The sequence below is a fragment of the Notothenia coriiceps genome, unplaced genomic scaffold, assembly GCF_000735185.1.
Source record: "Notothenia coriiceps isolate Sejong01 unplaced genomic scaffold, NC01 NC01_scaffold00011606, whole genome shotgun sequence".
In the NCBI taxonomy this organism is placed as follows: Eukaryota; Metazoa; Chordata; class Actinopteri; order Perciformes; family Nototheniidae; genus Notothenia; species Notothenia coriiceps.
In genome coordinates this window covers 1-25,946 of record NW_011344307.1, presented here as the reverse complement: position 1 = coordinate 25,946, position 25,946 = coordinate 1, and the positions used below count along the sequence as shown (strand labels likewise).

General features: G+C 41.1%; 1 protein-coding gene across 1 annotated transcript in view; it reads right to left on the bottom strand.

The window, feature by feature from the left end:
• The window catches only part of LOC104946865 (low density lipoprotein receptor-related protein 4), a gene marked incomplete at its 5' end in the record, with an annotated part of 65,795 nt that extends 46,788 nt beyond the window's left edge, over positions 1 to 19,007 (bottom strand). Inside the window, one exon of the mRNA XM_010772763.1 lies at positions 18,861 to 19,007. Coding sequence (XP_010771065.1) covers positions 18,861 to 19,007 — 147 coding nt within the window. The remainder of the gene's footprint in view (positions 1 to 18,860) is intronic.
• Between the last annotated feature and the right edge of the window lie 6,939 nt (positions 19,008 to 25,946).

Genomic DNA, 25,946 nt, shown 5'->3' with positions numbered 1-25,946 from the left:
ACACACACACACACACACACACACACACACACACACACACACAAGCAAGCAAACCGTCGTCACACCGGTTAAACAAACACACTTGTCCATAGCGCAGAATTGTTTAGGCCCACAAATTGGGAGCGTTGCAAATTGTATGCAAATAAACACTTCATCATTATATATTACTTTTCTATAGTACTTGGAATGGAAATGAAGGATTTGAATGAAATTCTCTTCAATCGTCACACAAATATACATATATAGTGAAATATAGTTTCCGCATTTTGATACCTCTCAATGTACCAGTCCACACTTCATACGTGGTGTGATCCGGGACTTGAACCGCAGACCCTCGGGTTCCCAGTACAGATTGAGCTACTTCACCTCCATCTGCCTCATTCCAACATTTCTCAAAATGCTTTTCGATCTCAACAGGAAAAGTGGGGTTTCTTTGTTTACCAAGTTACAAACACTATTAATGATGTACGTATTTTCCCATATAGGAAAGAAGTAAGAGCGCTGACAGAATTATGCCGCAGCAAAAAACGCATCAAAGACAGTGTTACATTTCACAAGCCTCTGATGACAGATGCACGACAACGCAATGCATTTTGGTCCATTTCCATCTCCTGTTGTGCTCCATTAATTATGTAATATTGTCACGTCCTACTGAGCGTTTGATGTGGATCTTTGGATATTTGCTTAAAGAACTTTTCAAAGCATTTGACATAATGTAGGGCTGCTCGATAATGGCAAAAATCATAATCTCAATTATTTGGGTCAATAATTGTAATTGCGATTATTAAATGTGATTATTCATTGACTTTGAAAACATACATTTATTGGAGAAAAAATGTTGAACAGTATGTTTTTAACAGTTGATTACCCTGAACTTTAAGTATAATTCAACTGAAAAACCAAAAAAAAAAAAAAAAATCGTTTTATTCCGATTACGTTGTTTTCGTAATCGTTGCAAGCCATAATCGTAATTGCGATTAAAATACGATTAATTAAGCAGCCCTAATTTTACATTGATGTTCATTCACCACCCATACTTCTCATCCTGGCTACTGAATTCCCACTCGCATTACACAGGTCATCCCTAACCCACTCTAACACACACAAACAAGTGAAGGCCTTTTTTCAGGTCATTTAATTCCTGATGGTATAAAGCTAAACAGATATTTTCCGTCATATAAGAATCTGTATTTTTCCTTTTGCATCTCCTGATGTCAAGCATTGAGCCAAGATAATGAAGATGTCCAGTTCACCACAAATGTTTCCTGGAGAGACGAGGGAAAACTGGAGGTGACCCAACCGGCTTTAGACTGAAAGCCTTTATTTGAGCCCCTTGGATGAGTTATTCTAGTCAGACAACAGACTCCTGTGTCCTGCTGTGAGGTCTCGGCCTCCACTGAATGCTGCTCTTTAAACTGCTATCCAATGTTGTATTTTTATAACTATTTGTCTGTGAGAATGTCCTTTATTTTTTATTATGTATCTTTTAATCTCAAAGAGCCCTATCGATTTTGCATGCTCATTGGCTTTGTCTTGGAATAAGATTGCGTGGGTCTGGTTTACAGGATTGGTGAGTGTGTGTGTGTGTGTGTGTGTGTGTGTGAGTGTTCCATGTCCTAAGGAAGATGTATGTGTGCGTCTTTAAGTGGCCTTGAGCGGCAGAGTTAATGGCCTCCCCTTGACTGTAGAGCAGCTGAATCAAGTGGCCGTAATGGGACCAATATATCTGCCTAAACATCGCTTATCACACCGGCTCGACGGATGGGAGGCTGAGAAAGAGAGAGAGGAGTGAAAAACAGATGTGTACTCTAGAGAGCGATACAGGAGCCTGCGAGTCTAATGTGAATATCTCATCCGAGGAGCTTTAACAAAGGTTTTCTATTTCAGTCCAAAACATGTCGGTTCATCTCCGGATTACTGTCGTCTACCGGGAACATTTATTCACGCTGGTGATCTATGTATTTTTCATTATTTTGTCAAAAGTTTATAGCAGCCATTACACACAGAAAAACACACACTTGCATGACTGTGCTAATTTAGCTCAGTTGCGGGTAAAATGTGTTGTCAAAAAGATGGAACAACGTGTTTCAGTAATAAATACATATCAATAATTCCCATGCGAAGGGAAACACCATTTTCAAGAGTGACTTAAAGGCAAACATTAGTTTATTCTTCCTTGACATTAACAATAGTGTTGAACCTCTTGGCTTGCTGTCATATCAGATGGCTGTTTTCTTGTTTCAAACTTTATCTTATATATTTTTGTCAGATAAGAAGTGACAGAAGCTTTCCATGAGCTTTTTGTACTGCCTTTCAGACGATGACAGCAACACTGCCAGGAATATTTGAGATAAATACAGACTCTTTTGATACAGGCACAATTTCCAAATAAAAAAGTATATACAAAAAAGTATTTCAGAGCAAGTCTGGAGACTATTAACTTCAAAATCTAGACGGTTACAAACACAGTTTTACGTTGCTCAAAAGTCTTAGTCAGAGTTAAAAAAGTGCTAAAAGCAGAATGAGCCAAACGGAGAATAATCCCCTCACTCACTCCTTCCTTTATTTTATACCTCCGACACTCTGAATAACCCAAATTATTCATGTTCTTGCATGTAGAGAGATTCCAAACACGTTGCCTTTGTTCTCTGCTTTCACTTTCCTCTCTTCACTCTCTCATTGTTTTGGGGATTTCTTTGTGTTATTTCTTTCCCAAAAGTGTTTTTCCTGCTATTCTAAAAAAAAAAAGGATGTGGATTAAAAAGATAAATAAATGTTAGCATAATGGTTAGCACCTGAGAGCACCTGATTAACTCTTTGGGGCCATGAATTCAAGTTTGATTTAGGAAAGCTGATAATGCCTCACAACTGCAGTTCCCTATGATAACATGGTGAAAGAATTTTTGGATAGTTTGTAAGGGACTAAAGCATGTAGGATTTTAAAAGTATCTCCCTTGTCCTGCCACAACCATTCTCCAACTCTCACTAATCCCCTCTGTTCCTCTCATCCGTCTCACTCTCTGCAGCTCTGCTCGCTCTTTATTTGCCTCTCATAGCCGGTCCCGACAGAGGCGGCTTATCTGATTCTAGGCAGCTCTGGTCGCTAGCCAACGCATATTTCAGTCCGTCAGAGCGGAGTGGCGCTGCCGGCACAGTTTTTCTTGGCAGCGTGTCCGGCAGTGGCCAATGGGATGGGGCTCTCTCCATCCTTCTCCACCTCTATGGCAAACGGACCTTCAGCCACAGACACATTGCCACTCTGCATTCACAACCTGACAACTCTCTCTAGCTTTGTTTATGGCTTTATCCCCTCAATTAGTATCATAGTCCGATGTATCAAGCTTAACACCATGTGAGGAAGACTGTTTATCCATCTTTTCACGTCTTTCGTTTAGAAAAAAAGAGTTGGAGTTGGTCAAAGTGGACAATATATCTCTCCGAATTGTAGATGGGTTTAAATACATCATAACTGTCCGTACACTACTCGTATTTAATGAACTGCAGACATTGTCACAAGACATTTTACTGTCCATCAACAGAGAATGATGTAGAAACATTTGCTTGTTGCCATGACAAATCTCCGCAGAGTGCTTTACACGAGTGAGAAACGCTCGTGCGCTATCAACCATTCTACCCACACATTTTCTCCTTAAGAGGCTATAATACAGGAATTACCCCGATGCGGTCTAATGATGACATTATAGGACTATTATGATTATGTGTCACTGGCTGAATTAAGTTATAATTTCTCAAATGTTACCTTGCCTGTCCTTTTGACACCCACCAACAACAGGTCATTCATTATACTTGGGCTATGTGACTGTTTACCTGCCAAGGATAATTCATGGTGAACATATTAAACAGGGTGATAGAGATAGGAAGAAGACCTCAGACAAAAGGAAACGTTTCAAAAGAAAAAAAGAGGCAGCCTTGAGTCAGAATGTGGAAAAATGGAGAAAAATACTTGCAATCTCCTGTAGGAAAACCATTTTTTTAAATTGAAAATAAAATAGAAAGAGTCATGGCTGTTTCGCCTTGACATGCCTATGTTTATTTTGAGAAAATACCTGTGGTAAATTGTGGTTTGATTGAGTTTCTATATTACATTCTCAAGTGATTATGTAAGTGATCTTGTTCTAAATCACTGAGCCACGAGCCATACAACAAATCTGACTATTTGCAGCTTTGATTTTTGATAATAGGGCCGTTTGAGAAGACTTCAGGCAGGTAATAAACATTCACACACACATGCTCTGTGGATGAATCAGTTTTGTGTGCCAAAGCAAACACAGCTGGGGCTTTCTGTCTGGTTATGTGAAAGTGGACAAATGCATCTGTCTACAACATCAGCAGTCAAACTACGTTCTCATTAAGTGATACATTCAACAAGTCCATGAACCAAACAATCATGTTGAGAGGAAAACATCAACACAAATCAAATGAACCAATTTAATGTGTTTTTTCAATAAACAATAATCCCAAATGGAAGATCACCATTGTTTTTGTCTCCATATCAATCATTATGTTCAATTAATCCAATAATTGTTTAGCCCATAAAATGTCAATCACAATGACAGATGCCAAGCATCAGTTTTCAGGGCCCGAGGTGATGTCTGTGAATTGTTTATTTTGTCTGGCTCCAACTAAAAAGCCAAATCAAGTATTGTGGCTGCATGGTTATAAATTAAAGTGAGGAAGAAATTAAGCGAACTTGCGAAACACACATCCCTGGAGCAGTTATCAGTGACTGGTTCTTACAGTGAAAATACAGTGGGGCAAAAAAGTATTTAGTCAGCCACCAATTGTGCAAGTTCTCCCACTTAAAAAGATGAGAGGCCTGTAATTTTCATCCTAGGTATACCTCAACTATGAGAGACAAAATGTGAAAAAAAAATCCAGAAAATCACATTGTCTGATTTTTAAAGAATTTATTTGCAAATTATGGTGGAAAATAAGTATTTGGTCACCAACAAACAAACAAGATTTCTGGCTCTCACAGACCTGTAACTTCTTTAAGAGCCTCCTCTGTCCTCCACTTGTTAACTGTATTAATGGCACCTGTTTGAACTCGTTATCAGTATAAAAGACACCTGTCCACAACCTCAAACAGTCACACTCCAAACTCCACTATGGCCAAGACCAAAGAGCTGTCAAAGGACACCAGAAACTAAATTGTAGACCTGCACCAGGCTGGGAAGACTGAATCTGCTGTAGGTAAGCAGCTTGGTGTGAAGAAATCAACTGTGGGAGCAATTATTAGAAAATGGAAGACATACAAGACCACTGATAATCTCCCTCGATCTGGGGGCTCCACGCAAGATCTCACCCCGTGGGGTCAAAATGATCACAAGAACGGTGAGCAAAAATCCCAGAACCACACGGGGGGACCTAGTCAATGACCTGCAGAGAGCTGGGACCAAAGTAACAAAGGCTACCATCAGTAACACACTACGCCGCCAGGGACTCAAATCCTGCAGTGCCAGACGTGTCCCCCTGCTTAAGCCAGTACATGTCCAGGCCCGTCTGAAGTTTGCTAGAGAGCATTTAGATGATCCAGAAGAGGATTGGGAGAATGTCATATGGTCAGATGAAACCAAAATAGAACTTTTTGGTAAAAACTCAACTAGACGTGTTTGGAGGAGAAAGAATGCTGAGTTGCATCCAAAGAACACCATACCTACTGTGAAACATGGGGGTGGAAACATCATGCTTTGGGGCTGTTTTTCTGCAAAGGGACCAGGACGACTGATCCGTGTAAAGGAAAGAATGAATGGGGCCATGTATCATGAGATTTTGAGTGACAACCTCCTTCCATCAGCAAGGGCATTGAAGATGAAACGTGGCTGGGTCTTTCAGCATGACAATGATCCCAAACACACCGCCCGGGCAACGAAGGAGTGGCTTCGTAAGAAGCATTTCAAGGTCCTGGAGTGGCCTAGCCAGTCTCCAGATCTCAACCCCATAGAAAATCTTTGGAGGGAGTTGAAAGTCTGTGTTGCCCAGCGACAGCCCCAAAACATCACTGCTCTAGAGGAGATCTGCATGGGGGAATGGGCCAAAATACCAGCAACAGTGTGTGAAAACTTTGTGAAAACTTACAGAAAACGTTTGACCTCTGTCATTGCCAACAAAGGGTATATAACAAAGTATTGAGATTAACTTTTGCTATTGACCAAATACTTATTTTCCACCATAATTTGCAAATAAAGTCTTTAAAAATCAGACCATGTGATTTTATGGATTTTCTTTTTCTTCTCATTTTGTCTCTCATAGTTGAGGTATACCTAGGATGAAAATTACAGGCCTCTCTCATCTTTTTAAGTGGGAGAACTTGCACAATTGGTGGCTGACTAAATACTTTTTTGCCCCACTGTACATTATCTCTGTCTGACACTTGTTTCATAAATCTTACAGCTTTATCCACTAGTGATGCCTCAGTCTCAATAAAATGAAGCCAGACTGCAGGAAGGTTAGCTACAACAGAGCAATCGATCCAGGTACTTTCCCTCTAAGTTTTTCGCCAAAAACATCAAACATTTTAGAAAACGGTGCAATGTTTGATCTACAAAGAACCCAATTACAATGGTCAAACAGGCAACAATTACATAATGATGGATGATCAGTGTTGTTTTAAATAAAAGTGGCAGGGAGCAGGCTTACACCTAAACTGGGATGTGCTTTGCTTGTCAGTGTTTTGTATATTTCAATGCAGTATATATTATATCAACTACTTTGACAGTAAACGTTTAACTCATTAGCATCATAGTTCAGCTGTGATGAAGTGTTTTGCACAAACATACATGTATATACTGTCAAAGTCCCATTGATTATGCTTTTCATTCTCTCTGTGGATGCCTTAAGCCACATATATTTTCTTTTCGGTATTTAAAGAAAAGACAATTGTTACTTTGGATTTGTTTGTTGTTTGATTTGCAATACACAACACGGCAGCTTTTAGGCCTGATAAAAAAAAATGTGTCTGCTTGCTGCTGATTCTTTGTTTTCACCTGAAAGGGGGCGGGGCAGTCCTTTCACCAGGCTAACTATTCTGAAAGGTTACAACATGGTAGTGAAATTGATATAATCCACAGTCCTTTTCGTTGTCCTTAACGTTCCACATAGTACTTTTAAAGCCTAATCAATCACCTCTGACAAACTGAACACATTTAAAAGCCACTCAAACAAGCTTCTACAAGATTTAAAAAGAAAGTAAAGCCAGGCCGCAGACCAACACCTTCTTTGTCTCTCTTCTTATTCCTGTCTCTTTGTCTGCCCTCAAACAGCCTCTAATCATGTCCTCTTCTGTGGGAACAAGTGTGCTCCCCTCATTTACTGAGCAGAGAGTAAATATTGAGGAAGGAGGCGGAGTGGAGGACAGGAGAAATTGTTTGGAGGGGATGAAGAAAGAGAGGAGGAGGATTATGCTAATGTGTCAAAACAACTACCGCCATATACTGAGACAGGAAGACGGACAAACGAAGCAACGGAACAAACTCAACCACATGGTGAGAAATAAATGAGAAAGCCTTGGGTAAAAAGAGAAGTGAGTTGAGTTTGTAGGTGTCCTGTGGTCAGAGGAGAGAGGGAAGAAGGATGCAATGACAGAAGGAGGCATGGAGAAAAGAGATGAAGGGACGGAGAGAGAAACTGACACATAAAAAAGGAGGGAATGGGGTCTTAATCTTCTCCGCTCCTGCTTTCGGATAAGCTGAGCCCCCGTGGTCACAGCTTCTCTCTGATTGGCCAAGACGTCAGAGAGCGGTGGATTAAAGAACGGAGGGGGTATTTCTTATTTTTTGTGCTTTATGTGTGAGTTTGTATCAATGCCCTTGTGAGAAAAAGTTTGAGTTTTGGGGATTTTCGATGAAGGACGCTGTGGTCATTCCACACTCGTTTTGTTCAAATGCTGCTTTTTAGGTTTGATCTGGGTTAAAGGTCGGGATTAGATTTAGTATTTTAAGCCAGAAACATATCTTAAGCCTTTCAAAAGCCTAACTGACTCTTAAAACTGTTGAAACAGACACAGGTTCAAGGCTCACATTTGGAGATTAAAGTCGCCTTAGTCTAGAGGTATTTTGCCAAAATCCTGAAATTAAACGAGATCAGCTTTGTCAGAAAAATCTAATTTGATCTGATATTCACATGAATGAAAGTGTTCCACTACTGCCTAGCAAGCATGAAATTATGTCTTCATTGCATAATTACAGTTTTAATTGGCCTTCATTCTGTACATTAGGTTCATTGATGTTAACATGCAATGATGAAAACAACCAGGTCCGTAAAAAGATGTCCCTGTTTATGATAGAAGATACCAGAAGTTAGGATGTTATTGGATATAAATTCCAACTGCATTTGAAAAACGCTATTTTTTCAGCACTCAATAAACTTTAGTACCTTTGAAAGACTGAATTCAAAACATTGCTTAAAGGTCCCATGTCACGGCCATTTCTACTGATCATAATTCCATTGTTGAGGTATACTAAAATAGATGTACTGTATATTGTGCAATTTTCCAAACTCACATTGGTTTCTCATACAGCATCTCTGTAAAGTATGTGTATTCACCAGGTATTCACTCTCTGTCCTAAACGGCTTGCTGGAGCTCCTGCCCCCCCCTCCCTGTGAGCCCAGTGTGCTCTGATTGGTCGGGACGTCGCGGGGCTCGTTGCTGCGATCTGCTGCGAGGATCGGACAGGCTTCCGGGTCGGCGATACAGCGAGAACAAGCGAAACTCATCCTGAGCACACACAAACACTCACAGCCGAAGTAAAAACAATAAGTGTGGCTTGATATTGAGCAAGAAAAGGGTTTATAAGTAACGCTGTAAGAATGGGTCTGTGGAGAGCATTTCTCCGCGATCCCAACGTAGTAGCCCGAAAAACGTTTACCCATTTAAACAGTCGTGGTAGATACCTTGTTTGTTTTAAACATCATAAATACACAAATAACAATGAATACTTACAGGTTGTGTACCCGAGTCTCCCGCTGGTCCAAACAAAGTAGGAACAGCATCGTTCTTCAGTGCCCTACGCTGTACATATCCGGCATGAATCGCTGAAAGGTTTGTGAAGCTTTGTTTCGTGAAATGCTGGCAGAGGGTGTGGCCTCTGGGTATTCACACGTCAGAGTACCCAGGAAGTAAACAATGGAAAATGAGAAATCTCCAACGAGGCGTTTTGGGGCAGCATAGACTGTGTTAGAGTTGTACTCGCTACAGGGTGTACTGAGGGTTTTTGACTCGGCAGACCGTTTACATGCATAAAAACCTTCATAACACACAAGGGGACGGGTAATAACCGAAAAAGCATGACATGGGCCCTTTAAAGTACTTCCTTTTTAGGTCTTCTTTTTTCCGCCTTTGCACATCTCCATTTCTAAATCTATTTCAACATCATGGTCACACAATGCTAAATTACAAAGAACAGCACGTGGTTGTCAAAACTTGTCTCAAACAAACTCATTACTTTTTGATCAATTACCAGTCTAATATCCAGGGTTCTCAAGGAAGGGAGTAGGAACCAAACTATATGTTTAAAAGTAAATTTTAGTCTGCTATTGGGTTCTTAGGATTCCTCAGTTCTTGGGACCATTTGGTCAACAAAGGCCATAAGCAAACAAACCCAGGCTTCATTTTTAGGTCATCAATTCACCCTAATCTGCATGTCTTTGGGCTGTGACAGGAAACTGGAGCAGCTGGAGGAAATTCTAACACACATACACACACACACACAAACACACACACGCATGCACGCGCGCGCACGCACGCACACGCACGCACGCACGCACACACACACTACAGACTTTCTTCCTTTGAGCCAGCCTTTTATTTTAATGAGCAATTGTCATACATCAGCCAGTGGGAGGGTCATAAGAGGGTCAAATGTGCTTGCCTTACAATGTCTGGCTTGAGGATTGCTAGTCATCCATATGCAGCAATTAATTGTCTTTTCCTGCCTAATGTTATTTCAGAGTACAGGGGTCCAGAACCAATCACAACATGCACCAGCCAGAAGGAAGAGATCAAACTAAATTAACCTCTAACATTGCCACCACTGAAAGATCTCTGTGATGTAGAAAAGACACCCAATATTTCCAAATGTGGCTAATATATTTAGTAAGCAGAAACAGTGTTATTAACACCCAAGCAGGTGTTTCCTTACGCTTTTGCTTTTTAACTGACATGAGTTTGAGCTACGCACTTGCAGAATTGCTGCCGTTTTAATGTTTAGAAGAAAACCAAATACAATCTGTGGGTGTGATTGGCAGTAGGCTAACCAGTCTTCTTATCTGCAGACACAGGATATATAATCAGGGGTGCACATAAGTGGTACGCAGGTACGCATGCGCGGCAACAATCTGAAATGCGTACCGTCACTTGTGTCACAAAGCGCAATTGCGTACCGATGTATATGTGAAGCGGTTGGATCACCGGACGACGGAGTCGGTCTCCGTGTGCAAAGACAGGGCTGCTGTTAACGTCGGCCTGTACAGCAGCACTGCGCTAAAACAGCTGATCACAACGTTCACACGCTCTGTGGTCACGAAGCTCTGCACTCTACTACTACCACCCCCNAAGTAAAAACAATAAGTGTGGCTTGATATTGAGTAAGAAAAAGGTTGATAAACGCTGTGAGAATGGGTCTGCAGAGAAAATTTACGTCGCGATCCCAACTGTCTGTTATCAGCCTGCAGCAAGGGAGGAGAGATCAGCAGAGCTGCATGCACTGAGTGAGTGTGTGAGGAAGTCCGTGGATTGGTCAATTTGGACCAATCAGCGGGGGGCTTAACGTAATGGCTCCGCGGACGTAACGTAACGGCTCCACGGATTGGTTCATTTGGTTCCGGGTAACGCATGACATCATGAGTTACCCGGAAGAATCAATGGACAGTGACGTATCTCCAACGAGGCGTTTTGGGGAGGTCTTTTCTGTGTTAGAGTTTTACTCGCTACAGGGTGTACTGAGGGTTTTTGACTCGGCAGACCGTTTACATGCATAAAAACCTTCATAACACACAAGGGGACGGGTAATAACCGGAAAAGCATGACATGGGCCCTTTAACAATGATTCTCGCTACTAAATGAACTCGAGAGACTGTGATTTCCAAATGGGAAATCAAGTACACACTATGCTTGGCTTTCAATAGGATTTAATTGTGAGAACACTGTTGCTAGGCAACTGACAACACAAATAACCGATTTTCCCAACATCTCTTATCAGTAATGATGAGTGATTCTTGGTTTCTTGCCTTTCAACATCATCTGACAGAACAACAAATATATATATATATAGTTAGTAACATACATAGAGTTTCTTTAGGCTTAGGATTTTTTTAAACATCAGAATAGTTGACAAGTCACGATCTGTACGAAAACATGAATTGTGGATCTTTCAAATGGATTTGTCTCATAAATATATGGTAAATATAATGCCACTGGGAGGGCCTGTCATACCTATCCTGAAATGCATCGAGTGGAGTGTTTGTCCGTGTATAAGTGTGTGTATTTGAATATAGAGTACACACCCATTTCACAAACCTCACAGGCCTGTGTGAGCCATTGGCAGAGGAAGCCAAACGTCATGCAGCGCTTTCAATCACGCACAACAGAGATTTTCCTCTTCCATTTCATCTCATACCCACCCACACACACACACCCACACCCACACACACACACACACACACACACACACACACACACTTATTCACATCTATCTCCTCTGCAGCCATGTCTCCTCACTCTGGCCCAAAGCATTTACTCTTTCATAACCCCAACTGCTTTTAACTCTGCAGGAGTTAGTGTGCCCATACATCTGTGTGTGTGTGTGTGTGTGTGTGTGTGTGTGTGTGTGTGTGTGTGTGTGTGTGTGTGTGTGTGTGTGTGTGTGTGTGTGTGTGCCCCACGTCCAGCTTTCTTCAATGTAAGTTAAATGCAGGGAGAGTGAAATAACTTGAAGGATGGAACAGCGGGGGAGGGGGAGGGGGAGGAGACACATGGTGAAGTTACAGAAGATGGAGAAGTCTTCAAAGGTTTTTGAGTCCTATCTGCTGTGGTTACTGTTGTTATGAACGGCTTACACATCAGTGTGTTAATATGTTTTATTTCCGTGTCCTCGGAGGGGAGATCAGGGAAACTGAAAACCAGATAAGAGACAAAATCATAAGTCATACTCAATAAGGCTTTTGACCTTGTCCATCTTGAGGGTATCTACAGAGTTCAGAAGGAAACTTGCAAAGAAAAGTACTGTTGCTAGGGCATCGTGGATTGAATGGCACATACAAATGGAATTGGAGGACTCCAGCCAACACTATAAAAATGTAATTAAAAAAAAACCTTCCCTTTGAGACATCTTAAGGCCTTTCAACATAATGCTTGGAACTGAATTCAGGATAAGTAATCAAAACAAAAGCGCCTCAAGGAGTCTAATAAAACTCAAGTGTGAAGACAGCGTTAGGAGACTATAAATCAGTGTGAGGAAAAAGTCTTTAGGAAGACGTCTGAATGAGATCAACAGGTCATAAAATGATCAATTATTGTACATGTTTGGTCCAAGAAACACATAAATCCTGTGTTTTTACCAAGTTACAGCACTTTTATGAAGCCTCGTTGACAACTCTTACTTATACCAACAAAATAAGGTCTGGGACATCTGAAAACTGTCACATGAAGCCAACCATTTCTGAAAGGATTACAAAACTACATGCATTTGCTTACTAGTTTTAGAACTACTGTATGACGTGGTTTCTATCTTGTTCTCTACATTATAGAAATGTTTCAATAGGCTGGAATGTGGATTATGAAGAGAGCAGTAAAAAGGTAAGGTTAAAAAACAACATAAAGAATCTTCCTTTTTATCACTCTTCCTGGCCTTGTCCCTTTTCATCACTTTCCTCTTCAGTTTGCCTTCGCCGACTGCTCGGCCTTCAATACACTGAACACTGCCATTTCTATATAAACCAGATTCACAAAGGCAGCATGTAACCTCCTTATGAAGGGTTTATGGCTGTGGAGCTGACTGCCAAGAACATAAACATATATCCCTCTAATGGACCAGTGCTTCATGGCAGAGTCTCTCACACCTCATGCATTCGGCCTGCAATCAAACATAGTAAAGTGTGTTTTTCTGCCCATGTGCCACCCGGAGCTGTGAACACTCCCGAGCTCAGGCAGATGGATCAACGAAAAAAGGGGTGTTATTAATTTGATGAAACCTCTATGAGTTATGCCTTCATTAAATTTCATCAGTGCTAATTAGTGTCTCGTCCTTGAGATGTGTGACCCTGTAACGTGTTCGTCTTGCTCTCAGACTAGTGAGGCAAAGATACCTATATTACCAATGGCGGCCTTGAAACTAGAAATGAGAATTTACAACATTTTATCGATTTGAATTCCCTTTTCTGAGCACCACGTTTTTTGAGCATATTTATCTCTCCGACATGGCTGTGGTCCGAACATTTCGTAAACAATTGAAGGGTAGAATCGCTAGTTTGGAGAGGCAAGTGATTCCAATGAATAAAAAAAACTAGGAACCAATTCTCAATTGGAAAAGATTCTCAATTCCCACGTCAGACCCGTAGTAGCATTATTACAGAGCTGTAAAACTGTTCTGTCAATCATAAATGATCAGGGAAAATATGGAAAACAGTGTTTGTACATAAGGATTAAAAACTGGCAGGTCCTTTAACCAGTGAAGCCCCGAGCCCATTTTTCAGGTCTCAGGCTCGAAAATGACATTCCCAGAGCAAATGACTATATCTTCACTTCTAAAAGGGGTAAATTAATAATATTTTTTCTCAAAGCAATGATACACCTGTGTGTTGGATGTAGAAAAGTCAGAACTTTTTTATTTTAAAGTAAATTCAGATTGAACATAGTAAAAGAAATGTAAAATATAGCTTCTGTCCAAAATAAAACCATTACTTATAGTGAAAACACCGTTGAATGATGGGATGGTAGACTACAAGCTTTAGGAATCCAAACATAAAATAAGTACCCTGTATCAATATTGATGCAAAACAAGTGAAATTTGATATTTTTAGAGATATTTAAAAAAAAAAAACACTTCCTAGGTCATTTGGGTGTATTTTCCATATCTCTGGAATCCGTCGGTCGATTTTGATGATTGACACCTCCTTTTAACCATTAGAGCCAATAGAATCGAGGGGAAGTTCCTAAAATCCATCTAAACATTACCCATTGGTGAATGAGTGATGCGTAGCCAGAATGCCCAAAACCGGAAGCTGTCATACACTCTCGTAGCTATCATACAGTAGCAGCTATATATGAAAACTCCATTGTTGACATAAACATGAAGATGGATTATCAGTAATAATTTCAAAGGGACACAGACACATTGGATTAACCTTCAGCAGCGTTTTTATCGTTTTAATGCCATTGAACACAACTTTTCATCAGAAAACAGCAAAGGTAAGAAGTTTTTTGCCGTTTTGGCTCCGTAAAGCTACGCTGTGTGTTGTCTGGATTCGCATTTGCTGCCGCGAGTTTTGGTCGCACAGTGAGGATACGTAAAACTCTAGAATCTGTGGAATCTCAGCTTTCGTGTGATATCTTGTTTGTGCAGATCCGATAAGTAATAAGGTATGTATACCGTGTGTTCTGTCTGTGCTAAGTGCGTAAGCATTATTTCGCTCAGGGCTAATTCAGAGGCTCAGCATTAGAGTTGTGTTTTGTTTCGGTAAAAATTGTTAATATTATGGGGCTTAACTGGTTAAAGAACTATTGTGTAGGAGTTTTGGAGAATGATTGGTAGAAATGTAATATTATTACTCTGTGTATCAAGATTAATAATTGTTGTGTTTTCGTTAGTTTAAAATTAGCCATTCAAATGTACAAAGGGAGTGGAGGGAGTCTGCCATATTGCTCCACTATGATTTGTACAGTAGCTCAGGAAGATGCTAATCATCGTAGGTGGTACTACAACTTCTGTGTCAGTCCGTGACGTCATCGAGCCCAAAAAGACTTGTCCCTATTGAATTACACTTGGAGAGAGACCTCTGTAAATCAAAGGATAATTCTTTATCAACTAAATAAACAATGTACGAACACATGTATAGTCCTTATTTGAATCATTAGGATCCATAGTTATTTTCCCTCGTACAACTCTGAACTATGCAACCTCATCGCTAGATGTCACCAAATTCGAAAAAAACTGCTACTTTGACCAACAGTTTGTCTTTAAACAGGTAGATTTATGATCCCCCAGGTAATCCCCCCCCTTCTCCACACAGTGTGGTCAACTACAAACACACAGATGTTACATGTGGGGTGAGTAAGAGGGCGGCCGGCTGTAAAGACCATTTCCTCCTCACCGTCTCACACCAACAACTCCTTTTCTAGTTAGAACACACACACACACACACACACACACACACACACACACACACACACACACACACACACACACACACACACACACACACACACACACACACACACACACACACACACACACACACACACACACACACACACACACACACACACACACACACACACACACACACACACACACACACACACACACACACACAGTACCTCAACAACTCTTCCTAATTCTCTCTTAGGTCCCTGTGCAGCTATGACACTTTATATATTAGGGAACGCTAGCACACGACGCAAGCCCTGCACACACATTACAGTCACATCTGCACTACATAATTTCCACATGATCTTAATTAGATCTGAAGTTTACACGGATAGTTTCATAGCCACAGTCAGTCACTTTGCCTCGGTTCCTATTCTCCAGAGTTTCACAGTCGCGCATTCTTCCATTGTGATCCAGCACAATTGGGCTTCCTCTACAAATTGCTAAATTGGTGTAAATGATTATCATGTTAAAGTTGAAACAAAGTCTGGATGCCACAAACTGAACTGCAACTATTTTGCTGAAAAGAGGTATTCTTCTGTTTGTGTGTGTGTGTTTCTTGCGATGATGCATTCTCACAGTCACACACACACATCTGAACCGCTCTCTCTGTTTTGCATTGAAACTGTGCCTCCATAAATTTTATTTTGTTTCTGAGACGTCGTTAAAAAGCATACAAATTCACTTTTTACGATCCGACTTGCTTAATTCAATCATTGTAATAGAAGTTGGGTCGTGTGGGATTCAACTCTCTACCGTGACACACAAAAATACCACGCAAACACACAGCATTTTATTCAACAGAACACACACACAGCATTCAGTGTTTCCACTATATACAAATAGCGGTGGCGCAAAAAACTATTTTCATTTTTTTATTAAAATAATAATAAGTGGCGGCGACCCTTTTTGATTTTTGATTGTTATGTGGATTTGTAGTATTTGCATTATTGTATGTTCAATAAAGGTGTATTTAGCTAAATCTTGAGATATGTCCACTGTATGTACTAAGCCTCAAGAGCCTTTCTTGTGCTGGCAGACACATAGAAACATATTGGCGGGGCACACTTCGCACACTAAAAAATTCCACGGGCTCCGCGCTCACATTTTGGTGGGCTCGCGTGCTTTAGCACTGCTATGACTCCATCCTAGGGGAAACACTGGCACTGACATAGCTCATTACCTGAGGACATTTACATTTCAGTTAAATGGAACCTATCCTAACTTTCAATGTGTTGTGTGCCCCCTTAAAACTAAAAATGGTAGTGCGTAGTTTAGAGTTGACCTTGGAGAAGTTCAAAAGAGAGTTTTTTTTCCCTAGTTATTTTAAATCGAAATATATTAAGAGGTAGGTGTCAATGCATCGTAAAAAAAATAATTAAAGAATAAAAGAAAGAACATTTAAAACGAATAACCCTTTTTATCCATGAATCATCTTATGATGATATTAACTGTTATCATCAAATTGTGTTTTACGTCTTACTAAAAGACCAAAACTCAAAACATGTAATATGAAACTGAGAAAAGCCTCACATTCTGGACATATTTCATTGCCATAGCTGTTCAAAACTTAAAAATGTGTATCCGAGGACGCATCAATTTGAGTTTTCTCTGAAATATGTTTAAATAAATGGGTGAAGTTGATCTGGACACCAATGGTTAAAATATTTGAAAGAGTTGAGGAGGTAGTAGGACATTGTGGGACTGAATACTGAAGGGTTATATCTGTAGCTTTCAATGTCTGGCTGCTATAACAACAACATTAATCTCTGTGATATGAGCTCCATGGTTACGAGATTGACTACAGTGAGTTCAAGAGGATGAGCGTCCAGCGCTTGAGCAGAGGATCGATCAGACAGTACTAATGGATTAGAAAGGTCCAGCTAGACGCTCTGATATCTGTCAGCTGCTTCCATGTGTCTCCTTAAATAACTAACGTAGTGTAGATCGATATGGGGCGATCAGGCTGACTGAACATTCAACTGGCCAGAGATCAATAACACTTAGCATCCCCTCTCCCAACCCCTAACTAGCTTAATGTGACACAGGAAGACTGATGGAGACAGAACATCAACACACACACACACACACACACACACACACACACACACACACACACACACACACACACACACACACACACACACACACACACACACACACACACACACACCTCTCAAAGAGGCTTAGGAAGTGTCAAACAAAAGGGCAGCATCTGCTTCCCTAATCTATAACTGAGCAGGAAAAGGAAAAAAGAAGGAGACCGGGACCCTCACACAGACATTTCACATTGATACACAGAACTGTAAAAGAGGAGCGGTGAAGATCTCCTCCACTTGACAAACTGACATTCTCTGTAGGAAAATACTCCTGTCTGGCTCTACTGCCAAGAAATCCCTCCAGCCAAACGCTGTCTGCTGCCAAAAGTCACTCAAGCATTTTTCTGCACGGGGCATACACCACGCAGAGTCTCTGCATCAGAAATACTACCCCGCCTGGACCAGTGACCCGCTCACTGTTTCACTGGGTGATGATGATGTCCATACGGGCCCAATTATATGTTTTCCTCCTATTCTAAACTGCGTTTTCCCAAAAAAAACCTGTTGTATCTTTCTAGCAAAATTCCGAAGTCATGCACTTTCACACATTTGCAAAACACAACCAAAATCTGGGTTGAGTAGTGAGAGTTTAAGGCCTTGCTCAAGGGAAGAACTGCTGATCTATTCGACTATTAACAACCATTTTTCCAGGCTGGTTTAGCAAGCAACCAATTTAACCAATTTGTTACCAATTTAATAACCATTCGTAAATACCCCAAAATAAGTTTAATACAACGACTACAATCTAAATTTGTGTAAACAACTTTAATTCTGTTTTGGTCCTGACCGACATGTGTCTGAGTATCTCTAACTGTCACATATGAAAGTTAATACCACTCTGTGGACTGATTTATAATCTCTTTTACTTCTTTTTTTAATCAGACTTTATTTTAGAGTCTTTTTTTTTGTTTACAAAAATCATGCACAGATGCTTGTGTTCATGCATCATTTATCATTTGAGAAGTTTGGCTATTTATTTTTAGATAAAACAGATGGTTTTCTGGAAAACTATGTAAACATTAATCAAGGAAAGTTAAAAAGAAAGAAAAGCTTTTAGTAACCTTCAATGAAAGGCTGACAGATCGCACATAGGGTTCTCTAATCAATTACGACAAAAGTTAAGAAATCAGACACACATCTTTGAGGAATGCAGAATTTCGCTGGTCACCGATTGGTCAATTTAAACTTGATCAAAGAGACGTAGTAAACTAAGAGCAGATACACGGATCAAGCAATAACATCAAAGCCAGTAAACACGTACAACTGATCAAGTTGCAAATTGGACCAATTCAGAGTCAATACATCTATGGTCACAGTTAAATAGAAACAAAGACAGAAGGAAGGGAAGTGAGGAGGAGGAGGAAGGATTGCGACTCACTGCATCCGTCCTCGTCACTGTGGTCCCCGCAGTCGTTGTCTCCGTCACACTGCCACTGGGCCGGGATGCAGGTACACTCGCCAAACGCACTGACCGCACATGTAAAGTGGCTCCGTCCGCACGAACACTCAGCGCTGCCCTGGACGCCTGCAAACACAGAGGAAGAGAGGGTTTAGCATCTTACACTTAAGAAAAATTACTTTCCGTTATTGGAATTCATACAAACAAATGTCGCAGGTATTTGCCCACGTTGCTAATTTTCTAATCTTTTGCTTGTCATTTCATGAATTTGAACGTATACAATGCGCAGGTAAACACACGCTGACGCTGGTGCTTTCTGTTTTCGGGCCAAAACGCCAAAACCAGCTTAATATTAAAACTGATAGTTTTTCTGCTCCTTTTTAACTACTGCCTAAATACAAAAGCATTTAACTAGCAAATAACAATTCTACTCAATGATGAAGTAGTCACAAGAAATGTTATGCAGTGATATGACCATTATTTTTCATAAAAAATTGCTCTTAAAAAAAAGACAATTGTAATTTATTTGTCATATTCTGACAGCAGATTAGTTTGAAATATTGGATGGATGAACTCTTAAGGATTGCCCTTTAAGTCTGACACAAGGTAAATAGGCTAGAGTACTACTAAGAAAATGCACAACACAACTTCAATCTGAATATCAGGCCGCTTTACTAATTCATGTTCATATACTGTTTTCTGTCTTAGCATTTAGCTTAATTGTTCTGGTCATGCAGCTCTTTGACAGCGCTCCAACGAGCTGTGTACTGTAAACTAAACCCTAATACAATCCATACAGCTACACACACTACGTCACCATGTTGAAATTAGACTTCACAAACCTTCTGAGAGCATAAAACATTGTGTAATATTCATCTACGATACAGGACATTTAGATTTCCTGATTACGTTTCTTTAAGTTTTGGACTGTCAAAACAAGACATAACCCTAACCCTCAAGCAGGAATGGACATTTTTAACATGTTCTGATAATTTAGAGATTTATACAGATAAATCCAATAATCTAGAAAATAATCTGCAGATTATCCAATAAAGACAATAATCTTTGGTTCCAGCCCTTTTTGTAGCTGCCAATGATTTATTACTGGCCTGATGTGTCATAATTTACTGGACTTGTGCAATGAAAGCAATGTATACTTGAGGCCCCTCGTCAGTTGTTAAACATATCCGTGTTTGGAGAGCAGTTAGCCAAAGACTCATTTTAATTTCTCTCCTTAGCAGCCAAAGCAGTAAATAAAAAAAAAACAAAGTAATAAGGCAAAGATTGGAGCAAAGTCTTGAGAACAAAGTATAAATTCTGATTTAATGTCCAGTTACAGCCCCCTATAGAATGGAGAAAAGGGCTTTACCTGCGCTCTGAATTGAGACTCCAGGGTAGCAGAGACCTCTATTGAAGATTTGTTATTAAGAAATAAATTAAACCAATAAGAAATACATATTTATTGTCGCTGAACACATTGCTTACTGGCCCTTTAATAAGGCCTGAATCGCTGACTGTGTGCATATGTGCACAGACAAACACGGTATCCCAAAATACTTTGTCAAACACACACCCAGGGTCCAAACATTCTGTACACTCTGCTCTGATTTCCCACCACAGCTGAGAAAAACACGGAGTCACCACATTTTCAGACGCATCACAGCAAATCCAGGAGAGGAAATAAATAAAGGTTTCCCATTTTGCTCTCCCTTTGATGCTCATTAATAGCCATCTGTGTGTGTGTCTATTTTGCTGAAACTGGCTTGCCGCAATAAACCCAGAGTTCCTTGGAACGTGCATGTGTGTGTGTGTGTGTGTGTGTGTGTGTGTGTGTGTGTGTGTGTGTGTGTGTGTGTGTGTGTGTGTGTGTGTGTGTGTGTGTGTGGTTCCTGGCTTCCTCACAAAGGCATCAGTCAACCCAGGAGGGCCTGGCAGAGAGAGCTCAGTAACCTTCAGATCCCTCCCACAGCACTAAATTAATGGCCTCTTTCTTTTCATTTCTCTCTCCTTCGCCTCATTCTTGTCTTTCCATCATCCCCTCTTCACACTTCCCTTCAGCTACCTCTTTCTTTTCTCCTTTTCCCCACGTTTTATTTTGTCACCTTCCATCATTTACAGCACTCTCCCCTTTCGGGAGAGAAACAGGGATGGCGTCACCAAAGTCTTCCTGTTTGTCAAATTGTCCTCAGGCCTGACAGATAGCTTACCTGCCTGTCTTTGATTCCCCTAAAGCCTGAAAATCCCCAACTAAGACTTATACATGATACTTCATAGTACAACAGAGATGTTATTGCAGTATTGAGGGTTGTTCTGGATTTGGAACTGTGAGCGTTTTTCTTTTATAAGTGTGTGTGTGTGTGTGTGTGTGTGTGTGTGTGTGTGTGTGTGTGTGTGTGTGTGTGTGTGTGTGTGTGTGTGTGTGTGTGTGTACTGAGCTAAATTAGAGTCTTTGAACTGGAGCAGATGTTGTGTCAACATGAAGCCACATCACAGGCCATGCATTTGTCAAACATGCTTTAAAAAGCTCCANAAAGCCCCGGGGGTAGATGAGATCCGCCCAGAAATGCTGAAGGCTCTGGGTGTTGAGGGACTGTCATGGTTGACACGTCTCATCAACGTTGCGTGGAAGTCGGAAACAGTACCGAAGGAGTGGCAGACCGGGGTGGTGGTTCCCCTCTTCAAAAAGGGGGATCAGAGGGTTTGTGCCAATTATAGAGGCATCACACTACTCAGCCTCCCCGGGAAAGTTTACTCTAAGGTACTCGAAAGGAGGGTCAGGCCGATTGTCGACCCTCAGATTGAGGAGGAACAATGCGGATTCCGTCCTGGTCGTGGAACGACGGATCAGCTTTTTACTCTCGCAAGGATCCTGGAGGGGGCCTGGGAGTACGCTTATCCAGTCTACATGTGTTTTGTAGACTTGGAGAAGGCGTATGACCGGGTTCCCAGGGAGTCACTGTGGGAGGTGCTGCGGGAGTATGGGGTGAGGGGGTCTCTACTCAGGGCCATCCAATCTCTGTACTCCCAAAGCGAGAGCTGTGTCCGGGTCCTCGGTAGTAAGTCGGACCCATTTCCGGTGAGGGTTGGCCTCCGCCAAGGCTGCGCTTTGTCACCAATCCTGTTTGAAATATACATGGATAGGAATTCGAGGCGTAGTCGTGGGGGAGGGGGTCTGCAGTTCGGTGGACTAAGGATTGCACTACTGCTTTTTGCAGATGATGTGGTTCTAATGGCTTCATCAGTCTGCAACCTTCAGCACTCACTGGATCGGTTCACAACCGAATGTGAAGCGGCTGGGATGAGGATCAGCACCTCCAAATCTGAGGCCATGGTTCTCAGCAGGAAACCGATGGACTGTCCACTCCAAGTAGGGAATGGCTCCTTACCCCAAGTGAAGGAGTTCAAGTATCTCAGGGTCTTGTTCTCGAGAGAGATTACAATGGAGCATGATATGGGCCGGAGAATCGGAGCAGCAGGAGCGGTATTGCAGTCGCTTTACTGCACCATTGTAATGAAAAAAAAGAAGCTGAGCCAGAAGGCAAAGCTCCCTGTCTACCTGGCCATTTTTGGCCCGGTAGACAGTAAGGACCTAGTAAGCATGCCACCTGGGCGCCTCCCTAGGGAGGTGTTTCAGGCACGTCCAGCTGGGAAGACCAAGGGGTAGACCTAGGACCAGGTGGAGGGATTATATCTCTTCGATGGCCTGGGAGCGCCTTGGAATCCCCCAGTCAGAGCTGGTTGATGTGGTCAGGGAAAGGAACATCTGGGGCTCTCTGCTGGAACTGCTACCTCCGCGACCCGAACACGGATAAGCGGGAGAAGATTGATGGATGGATGGTCTCTCCTTAGCATTTTAAATATTAAATATATTGTGTCCTTGTTAGTTGCAGTTAATCTTGGTCTGAGTGTGTTGGCATTATTTTTGCTTCCCAATTTCAGGCGCTTTAGGTATTAATCCTCATTCTCTTTGCAACATTGTTGTCTCATTGTTTTGCTGACATTGTTATATTGCCATATGCATGCAATGGTGCCAACAACTCCAAGTGCTTGAAGTAAAATATATTTCAACTCTGAACTCAGTGAACTCAGCGCATCAAGCTTCAAAGGGGTTTTCAATAGTCACAGCCATAGAAACAGTGAAAGCCTCATGTAGTTCTTCCCCAAAAATACCTGCAGAACGCTCCTGGCTATAATACAGATGCTCAGAGTACAAAGGGGCCTCAGCTCACTGCACCTGTTGCCTTAAGCATGTCAACTGTGCTGTCTTTGAAAAGTATAGTATATCCAGGATTTTGCAGTTCAAAGATGATATCACAGTGAAGGAAGCACTTATCGATTTATTTAATTCAGGAAAACCTTTGTTTTCTGCAATGTGGAGCACAAGTCTTGCTCTCTAATGGAGACGAGGAGAAGCAGGTTTCGGGAGGTCCAGGTAGTTGTTTGCTATTTATTAGTCCAGAAGAAGAAAAAGTCTGACAAATACAGTATCTGTCTTAGTTCTTAGCTCACTGTTTTAGCTGTCCGATAATATTGGATTATTGAAAATAGTTGTTTTCCCCCTATGGTCATGCATTTCTAACATTTCTGGTTTGTTTAGTGGGGAATATCAGAGGGTTTAAAAAGTCACCCAAACGCTTTTTGTGTTATCACCAGGGTACTGGTTAATACATGACATATTTTCCCTATCTTGATAGGGTTAGGGTCAGGGTTAGGGTTAGGTCAAGCTTGTTATTCCAGTAAAACCATCACACTACATGGTATAAACAAGAGAGAGGTTGAGAAGAAGACAGGTGTTTGAATGTTGCCAGTGCAAGGTTGTTGCCAGTGAAGAAACACATACCCCTCTCCTCTGTTTAACAACACTTCCTCCTGTAACTGGCAGAAGGCTCCATTGAAAGGTTGAGTGTTGATAAGGAGCAGCTGGTGGAGTTTCGGTGTGACCTTCGTGTGATGAACGTCCTGAAGTGAGTGGAGAGGAACTCCCCAATGACAAGTTTGTAACTCCTGTTGGATGAAATACTAATAGCTGGTGAACAGGTGCACACATAACACTTACAAAGTGGTGTTAGACATTTATGCACTTTTTGCATACATGTGAAATATATAACTAATTATCAAAGTATTTTGCTGTAAATGCCAACTGTCTTCTTCAGGCAGAAGATGCACACCCACACAGTCACGCACATTCACACATGGAGGTTGCCCGGTACATTACATAACACTCATTTGGCAGACACTAACACACAAAGGGACTTTTTTCCCACTCACAGGCTGCAGTTGAATAATATTTTTTCTGCTCATGAAGGCTCCTTACTGAGTAAAATGACCCAGATGTATCTAAGTGGCAGCCATTATACCAGCAGGACGAATTATCTGAGGAAATCTGCCGTTAAAGCTTGCTTTAGTTCCCCATTTAGCATAGAATATACTTGACCATTCTTTATCAAAGGAAAGGAGATAATGCAATCCCACGATTTGCCGGGTAACATTCTAAACAACGCCCTATGTAACGTCAATTAAGGTTTCATTTTAAACTATGAATACATTAAAACATCCTTCTTAGGAGGCATGATTTTTTTCAAGACAGGAATCCTATTTCAAATCTTAACCTCAATCAAAACAACTTAGGATGTTGTTTTGTTATTACTGTTTCAGTATTGAAGGCCATTGAGCAGATCACTTAGCATTCCGGGTTTTAAGTCCCTTGCTCAGGGGCACACAAGTTAGTAAAAAATGACTGCAGTTCTGCCATCTGAGCTCTGATACATCCAGTTACATTTGTTACCTCAGTATCCTTGAGTTTACCACTTTTAATGCTAAAACACACCATGTACCTGTTTACCTTTACCCCAGAGAACCTCCATTACATTGGCAGGGTGAAGCATGACTGAATATGTAATAAAAAATCCAATATTGGCTCGAAGATAAATTGCCCTTACTCTTATCAGGACTTCTCCATCACTCACAGCTACAGAACAGGCCGAAGTTGTGACTGATTGTCCGTGTGGTTTAGTGAGGAGGAGGGGGAGGTGAGCAGGCTCGAGGACAGCTCACTGACTTGATAATTGAGCCCTGGGTTATTCACATGTTGGAACATTTAATGAGTCAACCGTTGAGAGGGTATCCTGTGCTTGGGAGCTTGTTGACTTCATTAAAATCAATAATGGTGTGTAATGATGTGATAAGTGTTTATCTTGTCGGAGAGCAGCAGCAGGGTTTTGACACCCAGCACCATTACCATAATGACAGGGCACCTACTGTAAGGGCATATGCTGTCCGTCTGAATGGCTGAGCCTGGGTCAGTGATCAGGGTGACACAATGAATAATGTGTTGCGAGATGTGCGCCTCTTCTCTTAATGAACGGTGTTGCTTCACAAAGCTGATAATCCACTTCACCAAATATTATATATCTTTGGCAGAAAGTTAAATCTTGTAACCAAACCAGGATATTAACACTTTATTTGATCATATGTAGGGACACAGGAACTTCTCCACGCTATAGATAATACCGATATACCGATTGGTCTTTGGGCTGGGTGATTAATGACCAATTTTTTCATTAATGATATTGGTTTCCAATGATTATGTCAATTAATAAAATCCTGAGAAAACCAATAATAAACCAAATTCGCTTTTTAGTAGGGATCTTGTTCTCTTGGGTTGCATATACAGTGTATATCCTTCACAGTGGCGCTAGAGCCTGTGACTGACTGAAATAAGCTGAATATAATTTACTAATGTTGAATATGTTGAATAATAATATGTATTACATATTGTCATTTAAAAATGGTTTGTTCAGTTAAAAAGTTCAGCAAAACACACATTTAAAGGCCATTTCTACTGTCATGGCCATTTCTACTGATCATAATTCCATTGTTGAGGTATACTAAAATAGATTTATACTGTGCAATTTTTCAAACTCACATTGGTTTCTCACACAGCATCTCTGTATGTGTATTCACCGGTATTCACTCTCTGTCCTAAACGGCTTGTTGGAGCTCCTGCCCCCCCCCCCCTCGTGAGCCACGTGTGCTCTGATTGGTTCGGGGAACGGTTAGTCGAGG